A 16,494-nucleotide genomic window follows, 5' to 3' on the forward strand; every position below is an offset into this window, starting at 1 on the left:
CGCTCGTAGGCAAGTATCGGGGCCGGCTTTTTTGCAGTTATGCGCAAACAGATACGCTGTAGATCACTAGTGCACCCTCTCCTTCGACGCAGTCGACGTACATTCATCCATCTAGTGCTACTAGAGACTATACATACCTCGGTATCGGCAACACTATCCTCGCACATACATACTTCTTTTCATCCTCATATCCATACATATTCATATACACACATCCTCAAATAGCATACACATCTATATATATATACACATATACTTGATATATATATACATATATATACATACATATATCTAGAGATATATGTCTTATGTATATATATTTATATATAGACATATATAGACATAGAGATATATCTATACATACACCCATACACACATACACATATATATATATACATACATATATACACATATATATAGAGATATATACACACATATATATATATGTTATATATGGGTCTAGGTGGGGGTAGGTGACAACACAGGACTTGGGGGGTCATGGCGCAGTGGGCTGCAGGCGGGCCGTTGGTTGGTGGAATGGCTGGGACAGGCGGGACAAGCATGGCCAAGGTGGGCTTCCACCGGACAGGGCTTAGGCTGGAGGCGCGAGGAGGGAGTGCGGACGAGCATGGCAGCAGGCGGCGGGTGGGCGGAGACGGAGGCCATGGAGATGCCGAGGCACGGAGAGACGGCGAGATGGAGGCACGGAGAGACGGCGAGACGGAGGCGCGGGGCTGGCCAGAGGATGGAGCAGCAGAGAGCGAGGATGAGGGCAAGGTCGAGGAGGAGGTGGTCGGAGTGGGGGTGTTGGCGAGGCAGGAGCTGCCGCGGTATGCGCAGACCACACCGCAGCTGGTGGATGCGTGGATGACGGGCTCGATGTGGACCTCGTTTGCCACGCCCGAGACAGGCTGGTATGGGTACATGCTGCTGGGCGCCACAGCTGTTGGATTTGTCGTGGCCATCTACATCATCGTCCTCTCCAAGTTCATGCCGGTCACCGGATCGCCGCTCGTCGACTACATCTCGCAGGACCACTACTACTCGGTCCTCATCCCCTACCTTGCGCCCGTCGCCCTCGTCTACGTCTACTTTTCATGGCTCTCGTTCAAGTTCTACCGGCATAACTAGCCACCGCCGCTCCGATGTGGACGCCGCGCGCTTTACTCCTTCTTGGCCTTGCTGCTGCTCTTGGCGCCATCGCCACCCTCTGCCACGTGCTTCTTGTGCGCCGCGTCGAGCTCGATCAGCAACCTGCGCCCACGCGCTCTGTGAGTCTGTGTATGTGTTCGGAGTGTGGCGGGAGGGATCTCTGACGACGTACCAGTTGATCAGAGCGATGAGGACGACGGTCATGGCGAGCATGACAGCCAGATGGATGTTGAAGCCACGGATGAGCAGCAGCGAGGCGAGAACCACAAGGAGAGTGATAAAGACAACGTTCATCAGTGTGATGACCGTCGACGGTGTGCCCGGGCTGAACATCGAGTTGACCACGTCCGATGCCACATACCCGCTCGACTCGGTCACCACAGGCCCATGCAGCGCCTCGTGTGCCAACTCATCCTTTCGCTCAACTCCACCGCTCATGGATGTATTTGTGCTGCAGACGTGTGTGTATGTGTGTGGGGGGGTGGGTGGGGGTGGGTGGGTGGGTGGGTGGGCGGGTGTGTTGTCACAAGGCCGACGGGGCGGCTCTCGGCCGACAGCGAGACGACGACCCGTGCATGACTCGGACCCGGCCTGATGCTGATGCTGATGCTGATGCTCATGGTGTGACTTGACGATGATGTGTATGGCGGATATTTGTGATTTGGTGTAGAGTTGAGTATGCATCGGTTGGTGTGGTCGCAGTGTGGTGATCGGGACCTATCGTGCGAGCATAGTATGCTTGGGTCGGTCGGTGGTCCCTCTCGCCTGGCCGTGGCGGGCGTCGGCTGTCAGCTCTAGTCAAACCAGGAGGTGACAGACGTACTCATCTCCCACCGCGCGCCATTCTTCGCATAGTTCGACTCTGCAGAGCGGGCTTCTCAACCAGAGGGATCATGACAAGCATAGCGCCGGCGAGTGCTCCGCTGTTTGGTACGGACTGCCGTGGTTGCGGCGTGTGTGAGAGAGGGAGGGAGAGTGTGTGTAGACGCAGACTCATGGCACAAGATACGATGGTGGCCACGACGGGCGGCCGTGGCTGGTGGGTGACATAGACATCGCTTGCAATCTGACGGCCGGTATGTATCAGGGTGTATATCGGGGGACATTCAAGCATGAGCCGGATTTGGACGAGGTGTTGGCTCGGGCGGATGCTGCGGGTGTCCGCGCCATCATGATCACCGGCACCGACGTCGTCGAGTCAACCAAAGCTGTGGATATGGTGGCCCGGGGCGGAGGTAGTGCGGAAGATGGCCGGCCTGAACTCTATGCCACGGTTGGAGTGCATCCGACGCGGGCTGGTGTGTTTGATGATGACGGCGAGGGCGCCGTCGTTGAGCGCCTGCGGACGCTCGTTGTCCGCGGTGGCGACAAAGTCCTCGCCGTGGGCGAGACCGGCATCGATCACAACAGAGCCCACTTTTGTCCCCTCGAGGTGCAGGCCAAGTACTTTGAGACCCAGATCCAGCTTGCCCGCGAGCTCGACAAACCGCTCTTCCTCCACTATCGCAACGACGATGCAGAGCCGGACTCGCCGTTCTTCTCCATCCTCGCCGCCCACGCCGGCGCCATTCGCGGTGTCGTCCACTCGTTCACTGGCTCGCCCAGTGAGATCGAGACCATTGTTGGCCTCGGCCTCTATGTCGGTATCAATGGCTGCTCGCTCCGAACCGAAGCCAACTGTGATGCTGTCCGCACCATCCCGCTCGAACGGCTGCTGCTCGAGACCGACGCGCCGTGGTGCGACATTCGGCGGACACACCACGGGTACAGCCATGTTGTCACTCACTTTGAAGGCGCCAAGAAGGCTAAGGCCTTTGTCCGCGGCTCGATGGTCAAGTCGCGCAACGAGCCGGCCACCATGCGCCAGGTCCTCGAGGTTGTCTACGGCCTGCGCGCAGCTGTCGACAACCTCGAGTCGATCGACGCTTTTGCCGCCATCATCTACGCCAACTCGGAACGTTTGCTTCTGGGTCGGCCGTGAGTTGCTCGGGCCTGTTGTGCTCGTCACGTGTACGCTGCCAGATACTCGTCTATCGAGTCGAGCAGAAGCGTGTCGTCGACGGTGAGCCCAAACTCGTCATCGCCGATGTCGCCGGCTTCATTCCCGCCGTCATCGGACACAACAGACGCGTTTGAGCTCTCGGCATCGCTCCAGTTGTCGTTGTGGCTGTGGATTGGGGATGTTCGTGCGTCGTTCCACCGCCACCCCTGCTTTCCAACCAGCATCGACGAGACAAAACCCGGTGCATCATCCCAGCGCGCAGACTCGTTGCCATCGCGTTGGTCCGCAATCGAGTCTGCGCTCGATGTTATCGAAGCCTCCGGCGAGTAAATAGCAGGTACCGGACGTCGCGGCGACGGTGATGGCTGCGGTGCAACGGCCTGGCGAGGTGGTGGAGGTGGCGCAAAGTACTCGACAGGTGACGACACGGCAGGCGCTACCCGGCGTGGGACAGCCCGGCGCGGGACAACCCGGCGAGCAGCCGCACGTGGTGGCGGCGTCTCTGGTCGCACCGCAAGGTCCGGTGAGGCAGACGCCAATCGTGCAACGTCGTCGACGACAACGGCGTCAATGGCAGCAGACGCATCAAAGCTGCGGCTGCTACTGACGTCGTCGCATTCGCCATCATCGCTGCGAGTGCTCGATGGGAGATCCTCAACACCGCGGCGAAGCGGCGAGAATAGCTCGCATGGTTCGCGCGACGGCGAGCGCAACGATGTCATGTCCAGATCATCTGCGGCTGGCAGAGCCTCCACATACGGCCTGTCGTTGCATGTGCGCGAGGCGACTGCAGCTGCGCGAGCACCAATGGCCACCGATCGTCCTCTTCGGCCTTTGCCGCGACCTCGACCGCGACCACGTCCACGTCCACGTCCACGTCCGAGGCCACGCCCCGGCCGCCGGGTCTCCTGAGCAAACCGCGCAATACGAGCATCGCGTTGAGCCCAGCGCTTGCGGGCATTGTGCTCGGCCTCGGCCCGTGCTGCGGCTTCCTTCATCTTTCGCTCGCGGATGCGCTGCAGTGCCCGAGCTTGGGCAGTCGACGGATCGAACCGCGACTTGCGCGGCCGATGCGGCTTTAGCGGCGAGCTTGCCCGCGGCTCCTGTCGCCGGCGCGCCTCGCGCTTGAGCTTGGGCGAGACGTAGACTGCATCATCGACAGTAAAGGCCACGCCGCCTCGCGAGGTACTGAGCGCCACAGACTGAGCAGCTCGGCGCGACAGCTCCTCAAGTCGCTTCTGGCGTGCTCGCTCCTCCGCCACTGCGGCGCTCGCCTCAACTTCGACCTCGACAGACGCGGCACGGCTCCGCTCACGAACTCGCGCCGCTGCCGCCTCAACCGCGGCCTCGGCTTGGGCGTCGGACCGCGCCCGTGTCTCTTGGGACGACTTGTTGGCCTGGGCAAGCTCCGCCTCGCGAGCTGTGACCTGGCGCTGCAGCACCCGGTCGCGCGCGCGCAGGACGCCTTCAGGAACACGGACTACTGGTGGTGGTGGCGAAGGATGGCGAAGAACCGGTCCAGGGCTAGTATGCCGGTCGCGGGCAGAACGTCGCGGTGCAAAGAACGTAATACTCGCCTCGAGATCTGAACCTGCCGGTACAGGGCGTGGCAGAGCTATCGCTGGGCCAGGTGATGGCTCAGGAGACGGAAGCTGCGGCGATGCCGGCGGCGACGGCTTATCAACTGTCACCGCAAACGTCGTTGGCGACGAGGCGCCTCGCGGGGAAGGAAGTGCGTCAAGATCAAAAGGTAGACGGGTAGGCACCAAGGGTGATGGCGGCGCCCGTGTCGCAGTCGAGGATGCGTGCTGAGTAGGTGCTGGCTCGGGCGCCGACGGTGATGCCAAGCCGGATGCAGGTGCCGCCAGCTCACGCAGCTGGGCTTTCGCGGCATGCCGGACGCTTGCAGCTGCTGTGTGGACTTGGGCTGCGTGGTGCATGACGCTGCCTCCGCCAGAAGATTCTTCATCAGACGAAGAGGAGACGGGCGCGTGATGGTACGGCGTGGCACGACGCGCCGGGGACCACACATGAGGGCTCTGCTCGAGTAGCGAGAGCGACAACCCCGTGCCCGAGCCCACGCCTGGAGTTGCCGGTGTGGCGGCATCACCACAAAGAGCAGGATCTGGTGCAGACGGCGCGGATGTGGCTGCCAGTGGTGTGGCAGCTGCAACATCGAGGATGATGCTCGGCTCGACAGCAACCGATGCTGATGCGGCAGTGATGGCGGAGGCGGTGTACGAGGCCGAGGCCGATGCGTACTCGCTCCATGTGTACTCATCGCAGCTTTGGCTGTCGTTTTGGTTGTCACCATCATCGCCGTCCGAGCAGCTGCTGTAGGTAGAATAGCTCTCGGTCTCGCATGCGGCATTCAGCATGGCGCGTGCTGAGGCCCGGAGCGCGGCAAAGCGATCGACTTCGGACGCAGTGTCGCAGATCTCGTCGTCCGAGGTGCTTGCAGCGGTGGCTTCAGAGGCGTCTCTAGCGTCGATGACGTCTTCGAGCTGGGGGCGTTTTCACCGAGTAAGCCCATGCACGCAAGCAGACACGGATAAAGGCGCGGATGGATGTGATCAGCTACGTTGTGGAGGACCACAAACCGCGAGGCGAGGTAGGTGAGGCAGTACTCGACCAAGGACTTGGCAAGAAGCACATGAGCTAGGGCTAATACATCGTACACAAGGTCGTGGGGAACAAGCAGGTCATCGGCCCCGACGCTGCGGCGCATGACCTCGCTCGCAGCGGCGATGCCGTTGTCCTGCGCACCGACTGCGAGTTGGCGCAGAACAGCCAGCGCGTGCATCGACTGTGGGAGCTTGCTCTTGGAGTCGCCCAGTGCTGGCATTAGCGAGCCATCGTCGAGGCGAGCGGCAACATCGTCTGGCACGCAGCCCTCAATCCGCTCCAGCAGACGCGCATACCGTGCCTGAGCATGGGCGAGATGGAGGGGAACCGAACCCTCGCATGTTCCTGTCAGGATGTCCAGCACTGCCATCCGCAAGTCGTCAATGTCGACCACCAGATCTGCGTCATTGCCGCCTTGCCCGCCTCTGGCGGACCGCCTCATCGAGCTCCGCAGTGCAGCACGCAGATCGTCAAACTCGGTGCCGTCCAGATCGACGGCAGCGCGCAAGCCGGCCTCCACCACGCCCGGGTCGAGCGCGGCGAGGTAGTGCGTCACCGATGGATGGTCCTTCGGTGGCGCAATAGCCCTGACGTCCCTCGCCGTCAGCGCAGGTGCGCCGGCCGCTGTGGGTGATCTGGCATGAGCGCGAGCGAGGATAGGGGAGGCGTCGAGCAGCGGACGGAGCGGTAGTGGGGCGAGGGCCACAAGCGGCGGGGCGTGCGAGGGGCGACTCTCTACAGCAACTCGGACAGAGACCAGGTGTGGAGCATTATAAACAGCTTCTAGGAACAGCCCGCTGTTGCCCATGCAGCCTGGGTGCGGTGGCGGTGGAGTGGGGGTGAGGTGGGTATCGGCATTGGCGCCACCGGCAACGGACAGCGGTCAGCAGTCGGCAGACTACATTCATTGGTGATTGTCACTCGAGCCGGCATGTGGATCAGCGTCAGAGGCTGAAGCTGAAGTTGAGGCTGATGTCAAAGAGGACGAGGAATCCGATGCCGATGTGGCGGATGTCGAGGAGAAGGAAACAGCCGTGGGAGCTCGTGGCGGTGCGACGGTAGGCACCACCACTGCAGACTTTGGCGACAGCTCACAAGCTGAGCTTGTGGATTCGGCCTCAGGTTCGGACTCGGCCTCGGACTCGGCTTCGGCCTGGGGTGTGGGCTCGAGCGCAGGCTCGGCTTCGGCCTGGGGTTTGGGCTCGGTTTCGGGCGTAAGATTAGCCTCGGGTGAAGCATCAGCCTCGGGCGCAGGATCAGCCTCGGGTGCAGGATCAGCCTCGGGCGCAGGATCAGCCTTGGGCGCAGGATCAGCCTCGGGCGCAGGATCAGCCTCGGATGAAGCATCAGCCTCGGGCGCAGGATCAGCCTCGGGTGCAGGATCAGCCTCGGGCGCAGGATCAGCCTCGGGTGAAGCATCAGCCTCGGGCGCAGGATCAGCCTCGGGTGAAGCATCAGCCTTGGGCGCAGGATCAGCCTCGGGTGAAGCATCAGCCTCGGGCGCAGGATCAGCCTCGGGCGCAGGATCAGCCTCGGGCACAGGATCAGCCTCGGGTGAAGCATCAGCCTCGGGCGCAGGATCAGCCTCGGGCGCAGGATCAGCCTCGGGTGCAGGATCAGCCTCGGGCGCAGGATCAGCCTCGGGTAAAGTATCGACTTCGGCCACGGTCTCGAGCACCGGGGGCTTGGACTTGGCCTCGGCTTCGGCCTCGTCGGCACCGCTACTGGCAGAGGCGGTCGAAGCGCGTGACCGGGTACGCTCCCGCGATGCCTTGAGTCTCTGGAGGTCCGAGGCGGCAAACGAGCCGTGCCGTGATCTGCGCAGGCCCGGCTTGGAGCCGGCAATGTCAATCGACGACCGCTCCTTGATGGCTGAGCGAATCGACGGGTGGATGAGCTGCGGCTTGTCGACGGCGACATAGTAGTCGACCGAGGCCTCACGCGAGATGGAGAGTTGGGCGTGAAAGGCGGCGATGGCTGCCTCGAGGTCGACCGTCGCCACCGCATCCTTGCAGTTGGCGACCAGCGTGACCTGGACCACCGAGGTGCCAGCCTCAAAGAAGACCTCGGACTGAGTCGGAGCATTGATCTGCTTGGAGAGCGCAAGCGACTTTTCAGCCGACGAGAGCGGAACGGTGACGGCCGAACCGGCGGCAGCCTGGTTCAGCACCGACATCCAAAGCGACTGTTGGTCGGCCGAAGGCGCCCGAAAGTAGAGGTTGCGCTCGTCTACCGAGAGGAGCCGGAACCCATAGTTCTCCTCCAGATCAAGCTCGATGGTGTACTCGCGGAGCATGATCGAGTCCGCGCACTCGGAATCCTTGGTTGTCTTGTACGAGAGCAGCATGCCGCCGGCAAGCACAAAGAAACGCCGCTTGTATTTGCGGCTGCTCTCGGACTCGCAGACGTCGAGATGGCCGGAAAAGTCGAACGCAAGCTGGACATGCTCCGCCACCGATCGCACCTCGTGCGGAAGCTCAAGCTTGACCGCTTCGCGCAGCGTCGCCATCCACTCGGCAGTGCTTGCCTCCGAATCCACGTAAAACAAGTGGCGCACGCCCGACTTGGAGATCTTGAACGCAAACTTCTTGCCAGACTCAACCTCCTCCGAAGTGAGGACCACCCAACCCGAGAGCAGAATCGCCGTCTCGGGCTTAGCATCGCTCTCTTTCTTGTAAAGGTACAGCATCGAGTCCATGACCACCGCAAATCGCTTCTTCCACGACCGCTTATTGTACGGCGAGCGGTGGATCCAGCCGTGCATCTGCGCCGACATCGACAGCGCTGCCGCAGGCGGCAGATACGGCACCAGCTCGTCGCCTACGGTCATCGGCAGTGTCTCTTGCCCGCTTCCTGCAGCCAAATCGCTCCCAGCTGAGACTGCGGCGGCCGCGGCTATGGCCACGTCCTCAGCGCGCAAGCCGCCAATCCCCTCCCAGCCATCCGGTGGCGACGCGCCGTTGGCCACAAAGACGGAGGCCCACGAGACCCGCTCCGCCTGCGAGTCCATCCGCAACAGAGTCTCTTCGCCGGCCCCTACATTAGTAAGGGCGAGTCTAAACTGACCAGGATGATCATCCACATACACAAACGAGCCACTCGAGATGGTCCTTGTCTCTTTGGGCGACTTTGACGACTCTTTGGTGAAGAACTTGACCACACCTCCGTCGACCGTAGCCCACCACCGCTTCCACTTGCTCAGCCCACCGCCCTATTTAGACACCATCACACCCCACACGGGTATTCCCATGAGTCACATACACTTCATCTCTGTGCCCCCTCCCGCCCCATTCCCCGCCCACCCGGCCAGCCCGCCAGCTCCGCCAAGTCCCGCCAGCTCCCCCCCCCCCACCCCCACCACCCCCCCCACCACCACCACCACCACCAATAACCACTGCCATACCTTCTTGTCAAGCCATCCCACCTTGACGTGGGCTGTGGACATGGCAGCTGTTCTGAGTCGGGTGCAACCGCGTCGCCCTTGTTGCTCTACTTTGCCAGGTGCGGCGGCGGCAGTTTGGCCAAATTTGCCGATGGCCGAAACGGCCCAATCCGTAGCACACAGCACAGCACATAGGACACATTCGTACATACGGCCACGGGCCAGCAACACGTGTCACATCTGCAGCCACTGCCCTTGAGTTTTGGTTCGCGTTGGACGCATATCAGAGCAGGATGTGCGAGGGAAGCCCCGTTGATGGCACTGATGGGGGTGGTTTTGGGTCTGACAACGATTGCGGACATGGACGCCATCGAAGGGGCGGGCGACGACGGCGGTAAGAAGCACTAGCGGTGCAATGTCGGCCATCGATGCCCATAGCATTGAGCGAAACCAACATCGGCTTTCTTGTCTCTCCACATGCTCCGATCAGAACCCGCCGCCGTGACAGCAGTCACTCGTGCTTGTCAGTTGGCAATGGCTGAGAAAAGAAGATACCAGGAACCAGGACCACAGCCAGACACATATCTCGAGAAGGGAACCAGGATGGGGTCGAGCGGACGCAAACAGAGTAGCAAGAGCGGCAGGGAGTCGAGTAAGGGTGGCAGGGCATCGCGCAAGGCGGCAGGAAGTGGAAAGCCCTCGTTCTCGGGTCAGAAGGCCAAGGCTGGCTTCAAGCGCGGAGCGAATAAGTTTGTGGTTGACAGCGACAGTGGCGATGATGACGAGGCTAACGAGGCTGACGAGTACGAGTACGAGTACGAGGATCTCGATGAGGACGATGACGACAACGACGACGATGGATATGATGGTCGTAGCCGGCGCGGGTCACGCAGCCGTGGCAGTCGTCGCTCGGCCTTTGGTCGCGCCTCCTCCCGTAGTGCATCCAGCACTCGCCGTGGATCTGGGGGTGGCCGCTCGCGGGCTGCGAGACGCGGTGACCAGGAGCGTGAGCGTGGGCGTGAGGAAGAAAAGAGCAAGAGCAAGTGCGACGATGACGACTACGATGACGACTATGGGCACAAGCCGCTGGTGTCGAAGAACCGGCTCACATTGTACGCGCTCGTTGTGGTTGTCCTCCTCATCCTCGACCTCATTATGATGGGCTTGCTCATCCACTCGCTGCAGAACGCCGAGGGCTTTTCCTGTTGCGTCCACGCCGATTGCACGATCCGCTTCGATACCATTTTCCGGCGGGTCAAGCCCGACAACGTCAAGGTCGAGAACGGGTGGTGCATGTTTGAGCCGAACGTCCACTCTGATCTCGACGGCTCGTGCCTTGCCAACCAGACCGACGTCTGTGCACAGGCCGACTACTCCAAGATTTGCGTGGAAGACAACTACCCGTTCAACGGAACGTTCATCGGCCTGCCGCGCATGTTTGATGAGCACACCAAGGCGTCGATCGGCCTGGGTGTGACCAAGGTTGTGGTTCTCATCCTCGCAGCCGGCATCACCTTTTACTGGATTGCATTCTGGTGCGGCTGCATCGGCAAGTCAACCAAGGATGTGAGCGACTCGAGCATCGACAGCGAGCGCGGTCGCCGCGCTGGAACTGTCGGCAAGGCCAAGTCCAGGGCCTTGACGATTGCCGAATACTTGCTACTCGTTGCCTCGCTCGTCCTCTCCTTTGTCATCCTCGTCGTCCGCTCGGGCTTTAAGCAAGACTCGCTCTGCGACGTCGTCAAGGACGACGACGTTTACGTCTCGGTCTGCTCCGATGTCAAGACCCTCTGCCCCTCGCTCGGTCAGCTCACCGTCTTCACTAACCAGGATACCGCCACCAGCCTGGCCTCGGTCTCGGTTGTTGCCTCGGTCATCGGCCTGCTGATGAAGCCGGTGCGCTTCTGCCTCAAGCGCCGCATCAACAAGCAGTACAAGCACTGGATCGAGTACGGCTCGTACTACTCGGGCGAGTCCTCATCGTAGTGCTGCAGCGGATGTAAACCACGCCAGTCACTGTGGCAGGTCGGGCGGTTGGGGCGGTCGGGTGAGCAAGGCGTCGGGCGAGCACGGCCTCGGGCGAAATGGAGCGAATGGCACTCCACTCGCTCACTGCCACCGACCATGATTCGCATGTTCTCGCTGAAGAAGGAGGGCCAGAAGTCCCGGGCTCAGGAGGCCGAGAACACTCAGAAGCCTGCGGAGATCCGGATTCAGAAGGGTACCCACTTCCTCCATCTCCCCTCTCCCCCCTCCCCTTCCCTCCCCTGCTGCCCTCTCCCGTTTCTTCCTTCTCTCTCCTGTCCCCCGCGCACACCATGCCCATGCCCGCACCAGCCAGCAAGTGGAAGGTTCGCCACTCGCCAGCCGCCCGCCCCCACCAGCGCCTTGTCCCCTCCCCCCTCCCTCCCCTTCCCATGCAAGTGGATGTACTCACACTAAGGGACATTATATGGGTGTTTGCATGAATGTTTTGTGTACTGTGTGTGTGTGTGTGTGTGTGTGTGTGTGTGTGTGTGTGTGTATTGTGTGTGTGTGTGTGTGTGTGTGCTGTGTGTCTGCTTGCCTCCGGCTCTGTGTGTCGTCGTCGTGGACAATGGCCGAACTTGTCTGGCTCCGGATCCGGGTCGGACTTGGGCGTGAATGTGTACTTGCGTGTGTGTGTGTGTACGCCTGTGTGTGTGCCTGTGTGTGTGCCTGTGTGTGTGCCTGTGTGTTATGTTGTGTGTGCATGCAGATATCTCCGAGTTGGAGCTCTCCGATACCTCGTCGATCGAGTTCCCCAATGGTCCGGACGACCTCATGGTCTTTGATGTCACCCTTCGTCCGGATGAGGGCTTCTGGCAGGGCGCGGCGTTTACGTTCCACTTTGAGATTCCCGAGGGTTATCCGCATGACGTCCCTTCGGTCATATGCACTACCCCTATCTACCATCCCAACATCAACACTGAGGGTAAGATCTGCCTCAACATCCTGCGCGAGGACTGGCGCCCTGTCCTTAACATCAACGCCATCGTCTTTGGCCTCTCGTACATTCTCCTCGACCCCAACCCGGATGATCCGCTCAACATCGAGGCTGCAGAGGTGATGCGCAACAACCCTGCCCAGTTCAAGACCAACGTCGACCGCTCGCTCGCCGGCGGTGTCGTCGACGGCGTCCGCTACCAGCCGAACCAGGCCTAGCCGGCCGACTTCACGCGCCGATGCAAGTCTCTCCCTCCGTAAACGCAATTAGAGGCTGGGACGCATCCATCCGCCGGTTGCCGCCTCCAGTGCCGCCGCCACTTGCAGGAGCAGCACCTCGCTCCCGCGCGCGCCAACAACCTGGACCCCGAGCGGGAGTCTGCTCTCGTGGTCGATGCCCATCGGGACCTGGACCACTGGGAGCTTGAGCACGTTAAACAGCGCAGTGAAGACCCAGTCGAGCGGCGCAAACAGCGTCGTCTTGTGTCGCGGCGCGGGATACGGGAACGACGGGAAGAGCAGAACGCTCGCGTCATGTGCCTCGCTGCTTGCACTCAACTCGGCGTTGAGTTCGGCGCCGAGCTCATCAGCAAGCGCCGCTGACCGTTGGGTGCGACCTGGCATCAGCTGCCCAATGTCTTCCAGAAGCGCAAGCAAGAGCGCGGGAAAGGTGTGCAGCGAGGCGCCAAGAACGCACTCGGCAAGGTGGCCGATCACCCACTCGTGGTCCGGGATGCCGATGTGGCTCTTGAACGGGACACGACGCGCCAGGGCAAGTTTGGCTGACCACATGTCAAAGGCCTTGCCAAACGCCGGATACTCGCGCGCCTCGAGGCTCGCGCCGGCCGCCTGCAGCACGCCGGCTGCCCGCGCGAGCGCGCCAATCATCGCGGGCTGGACGCGAGTCACGGCCAACGGGACATCGCACGGATGCGTGAGGCAGGTCAGTACCCGGAGGCGCCTTGCATCAAAAGCCGGCAGCTGTCGCGGCAGTGGCGGCAGCTCTTCCACTGCTGACCACTCGTTCCACAGTGGGCCGTTGGGTGCGGCGGCGGCGGCGGTGGCGGCGGTTGGTGACGACATGACCCGCAGCAGTGGGAGCAGATCGGCAGCCCGCCGCGCCACTGGGCCGGTCGAGAGAATGTGCTGGATCTCGCCTTCGCCGAGCGGATACTGGCCGAGATTGGGCACTCTGCCTGGACTCGGCTTGAGGCCAAAGACACCGTTGAAGAACGCTGGCATTCGGGTCGAGCCACCGACGTCTGAGGTGACCCCGCCGAGACTTGCGCCGGCGCCGACCAGCGCGGCCTCCCCGCCCGAAGACCCACCACATGTCCGCGACAGATCATACGGATTGCAAGTTGTGCCGTAGACACTGTTGTGGGACTCAAACCACATGCAGGCCTCGGACACGTTGGTCACGCCCATGATGACAAAGCCTGCAGCCTTGAGCGCGGTGACAACCGGCGCGTCGCCACCAGGCGGCACCCGTACGCCAGTCCGGGCCGCCACGCCGGATGTGTTCGGCATGCCGGCTACGGCAAAGCACTCTTTGACAGTGATAGGCACGCCGGCATACTCGCCGACCTCCTTGCCGGCCTCCAGCGCAGCATCAATGGCAGAAGCCTCTACGCGGGCTTGGTCGAACCGATCTGCGACGAGAGCGTTGAGCGGAGCGGCGGCCACCATGGCGGCGATGTACGCCTCGAGTGTGGCGGAGGCAGAGACATGCGCATGCTGTGGCGATCGATCGGCAATGGCCCGCGCCAGACTCTCAATGTCCATGCCCATGATGGCAGCAGCGTGCGGATGCGGGTGTGTGGGCAGGACGACCGCCCGCAGCTCGGTCGGCGCCCCTTCCCACCACCGCCTGCCTACAGCCAGGCTTGCCGAGACCGCTCTCGCCAGGGCACGCGGGACGAGGATGCAGACGAGATAGGCCAGCCAGGTGAGGCGGGTAGCGGTTGTGTGGATCCACGGAGGCATGGAAGGCGGGGGAAGAGGAGTGGCGCACGACCAGGTTGGCTGGGGGGGAAGATGGACTGCGATTGCTTCACTTGATGGTTCACTCGGCTCGCCACTCGGGTCACCGGATGAAGACGTGGTTGGCACGGCAGGGAGGGGGGGGGGGGGGGGGGGCTGTTGGCTCCGGGCTTAGAACAGGACCGAGGGCTCGTCCGAGGGGCCGGCGACGGGGACGATGTCGACCGAATGGCGGCCGGGCGGTGCGTCGGGGTCCGGGTCTGCGGTGGGGTCGTCGATGGTGACGGCCTCCATAGGATCCAGCAAATCCTCGATGGGGATGTCTTCGAGCTCGTCCGAGGCGTCGTCGTCGTCGTCGTCTGCGGGGTCCATGGGCGCAGCGCCCGAGGCTCGGAGCTCGCGCTCGCGGAGGATCTCGGCATAGTCGTCGGCGCGGTAGAGGTTGATCTCTGCGCGAAGCTCAGGGTCCTCCTCGATGTCGCGGAGGAAGACCTCGCGATCGCGCTCGGCCTGTTCGGCCTCTGTGCGGAGGCGGCGGGAGGCAGCGGCCGACTTGCGCTTGCCAGCCGTGTTGGGCTCCTCGTGGTAGGAGATCTTGGCCAGCTCCTGGAGCTTCCAGGTGCGGCGCTTGCGCTTGCGGCGGGTGTGGCGGTATGACTTGCGGACGAGGACGATCTCGGGCAGCGAGGAGGCGTCGAGCTTGTCAAAGTTGACGTCGTTAAAGTTCGAGTTGACGAGGTCGTAGCCGAGCACGTGGTCGCCGGCCTGCAGGAGGTGACCGAGGTGGGTGGTGACGTTAAAGGTGATGTCATTGACGCCAAAGTCGGAGATGCGCGAGACCTGGGCGTCGGCAAGCGAGAACTTGGAGCCGGCCTCGGCCTCCGAGTAGTCGAGCGGCTCGATGTCGAGGACGATAAACTCGGTGAGGTCGGAGCGGGTGGCAAGCGAGCGGAACGGGGTCTTCCAGAAGGCAACCGAGGTGATCTCCTCGTGCTGAGCGGTGAGCGGGTCGACGATGTGAAGGACCGAGGCGACCTTGGAGCAGAGGACGAGCGGCGTAATGTTGCCATGACGGGCGGCGGTCTTGCGCGGGAGGGCGACGAGGTCGTCACGGCAGATGGGCACGATCTCGACAGCGACGGTGAACTTGTACTTGTACGTGTTGTTCGAGTCGTCCTGCGAGATGAGCTTCTTGGCCATAGTGGTGCGGACCGGGACGCGGGCGGAGAGGAACTCGACGAGCTTGGTGCCGGCCGACTGGGTCTTGTAGTAAAAGTCGAGGCCGTCCGGGTACTCCTTGATGCCGACGGTGTTGAGGTGGATCTTGTGCTTGAGGATGAGCTGCTCGAGCTGGAGGAAGGTCCGCTTGTGGGCGACCTTTTGGCGGACCTGGACCGAGGTTGTCCACGATTGCTCGGCCTCCATGGCGTGGCAGTCGTTACAGAACTGGTTCTGCACCACATACACGACCTCAAAGGTCTGCTGGAGGATGGCACCGTTGAAGACCTCCTTCTGAATGGTCAGCTGCACACGGAGGCGCTTCGAGTGCGGCTCGGTCCAGATGAAGCCAGCATCGACCAGCTTGACCTTGGAGAGGCCCTTGAGCGAGCGGAGGCAGAGCGCGAGGAGCTCGCGTGACTCGAGCTCGGCAAAGACCCAGCGGTCGGGCGGAGCGAGGTACCGCTCACATCCCTTGCACCAAAAGATGAACGATGACTTGCACACGCCTTCGGAGATGTCGACCTTTGTCCGCAAGCACGTCACGCACATGTTGGCGGGGTTGGGCGGAATCGATGCTCCGCACAAGCAGCATCCGATGGTGGCCACCGTGTTGGTGGGGAGAATGTCCATGGAGCCTCCGGGCACTTGGTGGGCCATGGTCTCTGGGCTGCGGGTGTGAGGGGGGGGGAGGGTTCAGGGATACACCCGGTTATGAATATGATAGGGAGTGGGGGGAGGGGGGAGGGGGGAGGAGTGTGGACCTTGTGCGTGGAGGCCACGGGCGTGAGGTGCGTGTGGTGGAGGAAGCCGAGATGAGATGGATGGGCTAGGATGGTAGAGTGTTCGTCAGCTGGGCGAATGGCCGAATGCCTTCCAATGACATCGGAAGGTGCACAGGTGATGGCGACAGCAGATGGTCTTGCAGCCATGGCCGAGGAGGGGGATTGTTATGTTGAAGGGATGGTTATGGGGGTATGGGGAGGGGGGGAGGGGAGGAGCGACTAGGCGACTGAGGCAAGGGCGATTGGGGCGTGGGCGACTGATGGGATGGCGACCGATGGGATGGCGACCGACGCGACCAGGCGACCGACGCGACCGACGCGACCGACGCGACCGACGCGACCGACGCGACCGAGGCGCAAGGGCGAGGGTGGATGGCGGCAGG

At 62.1% G+C, this 16,494-nt stretch overlaps 8 protein-coding genes across 8 annotated transcripts; 4 read left to right on the forward strand and 4 right to left on the reverse strand.

Moving 5' to 3' along the window:
- The first annotated feature begins 540 nt into the window (after nucleotides 1–540).
- On the forward strand, nucleotides 541–1,449 carry AMSG_04066 (uncharacterized protein). The gene has a single exon (XM_013903861.1). It carries the CDS (start codon nucleotides 562–564, stop codon nucleotides 1,129–1,131), a length of 570 nt encoding a protein of 189 aa, XP_013759315.1. The 5' UTR covers nucleotides 541–561; the 3' UTR covers nucleotides 1,132–1,449.
- Nucleotides 1,078–1,624, reverse strand: AMSG_04067 (uncharacterized protein). Its single transcript, XM_013903862.1, has 2 exons — nucleotides 1,325–1,624; nucleotides 1,078–1,254 (listed from the first exon to the last, which is right to left on the reverse strand). The coding sequence occupies exons 1-2, from the start codon at nucleotides 1,588–1,590 to the stop codon at nucleotides 1,164–1,166; spliced, it is 357 nt and encodes a 118-aa protein (XP_013759316.1). The 5' UTR covers nucleotides 1,591–1,624; the 3' UTR covers nucleotides 1,078–1,163.
- Nucleotides 1,625–2,230: 606 nt separating this feature from the next.
- Nucleotides 2,231–3,499, forward strand: AMSG_04068 (deoxyribonuclease TATDN1; the record flags this gene model as incomplete). The annotated part of the gene is made up of 1 exon (XM_013903863.1): nucleotides 2,231–3,499. The coding sequence occupies one exon, from the start codon at nucleotides 2,231–2,233 to the stop codon at nucleotides 3,131–3,133; it is 903 nt and encodes a 300-aa protein (XP_013759317.1). The 3' UTR covers nucleotides 3,134–3,499.
- Nucleotides 3,500–6,661: 3,162 nt separating this feature from the next.
- On the reverse strand, nucleotides 6,662–9,247 carry AMSG_04070 (collagen triple helix). The gene is made up of 2 exons (XM_013903864.1): nucleotides 9,183–9,247; nucleotides 6,662–8,990 (listed from the first exon to the last, which is right to left on the reverse strand). The coding sequence occupies exons 1-2, from the start codon at nucleotides 9,222–9,224 to the stop codon at nucleotides 6,684–6,686; spliced, it is 2,349 nt and encodes a 782-aa protein (XP_013759318.1). The 5' UTR covers nucleotides 9,225–9,247; the 3' UTR covers nucleotides 6,662–6,683.
- Nucleotides 9,248–9,764: 517 nt separating this feature from the next.
- Nucleotides 9,765–11,147, forward strand: AMSG_04071 (uncharacterized protein; the record flags this gene model as incomplete). The annotated part of the gene is made up of 2 exons (XM_013903865.1): nucleotides 9,765–10,032; nucleotides 10,189–11,147. The coding sequence occupies 2 exons, from the start codon at nucleotides 9,765–9,767 to the stop codon at nucleotides 11,145–11,147; spliced, it is 1,227 nt and encodes a 408-aa protein (XP_013759319.1).
- A 113-nt stretch (nucleotides 11,148–11,260) lies between these two features.
- Nucleotides 11,261–12,349, forward strand: AMSG_04072 (ubiquitin carrier protein). Its single transcript, XM_013903866.1, has 2 exons — nucleotides 11,261–11,382; nucleotides 11,899–12,349. The coding sequence occupies exons 1-2, from the start codon at nucleotides 11,286–11,288 to the stop codon at nucleotides 12,342–12,344; spliced, it is 543 nt and encodes a 180-aa protein (XP_013759320.1). The 5' UTR covers nucleotides 11,261–11,285; the 3' UTR covers nucleotides 12,345–12,349.
- A 43-nt stretch (nucleotides 12,350–12,392) lies between these two features.
- On the reverse strand, nucleotides 12,393–13,953 carry AMSG_04073 (uncharacterized protein; the record flags this gene model as incomplete). The annotated part of the gene is made up of 1 exon (XM_013903867.1): nucleotides 12,393–13,953. The coding sequence occupies exon 1, from the start codon at nucleotides 13,914–13,916 to the stop codon at nucleotides 12,393–12,395; it is 1,524 nt and encodes a 507-aa protein (XP_013759321.1). The 5' UTR covers nucleotides 13,917–13,953.
- Nucleotides 13,954–14,256: 303 nt separating this feature from the next.
- Nucleotides 14,257–16,034, reverse strand: AMSG_04074 (histone acetyltransferase GCN5). The gene has a single exon (XM_013903868.1). It carries the CDS (start codon nucleotides 15,984–15,986, stop codon nucleotides 14,280–14,282), a length of 1,707 nt encoding a protein of 568 aa, XP_013759322.1. The 5' UTR covers nucleotides 15,987–16,034; the 3' UTR covers nucleotides 14,257–14,279.
- Nucleotides 16,035–16,494: the final 460 nt, after the last annotated feature.

The sequence above is a fragment of the Thecamonas trahens genome (assembly GCF_000142905.1).
Source record: "Thecamonas trahens ATCC 50062 unplaced genomic scaffold supercont1.16, whole genome shotgun sequence".
Taxonomy (NCBI): domain Eukaryota; order Apusomonadida; family Apusomonadidae; genus Thecamonas; species Thecamonas trahens.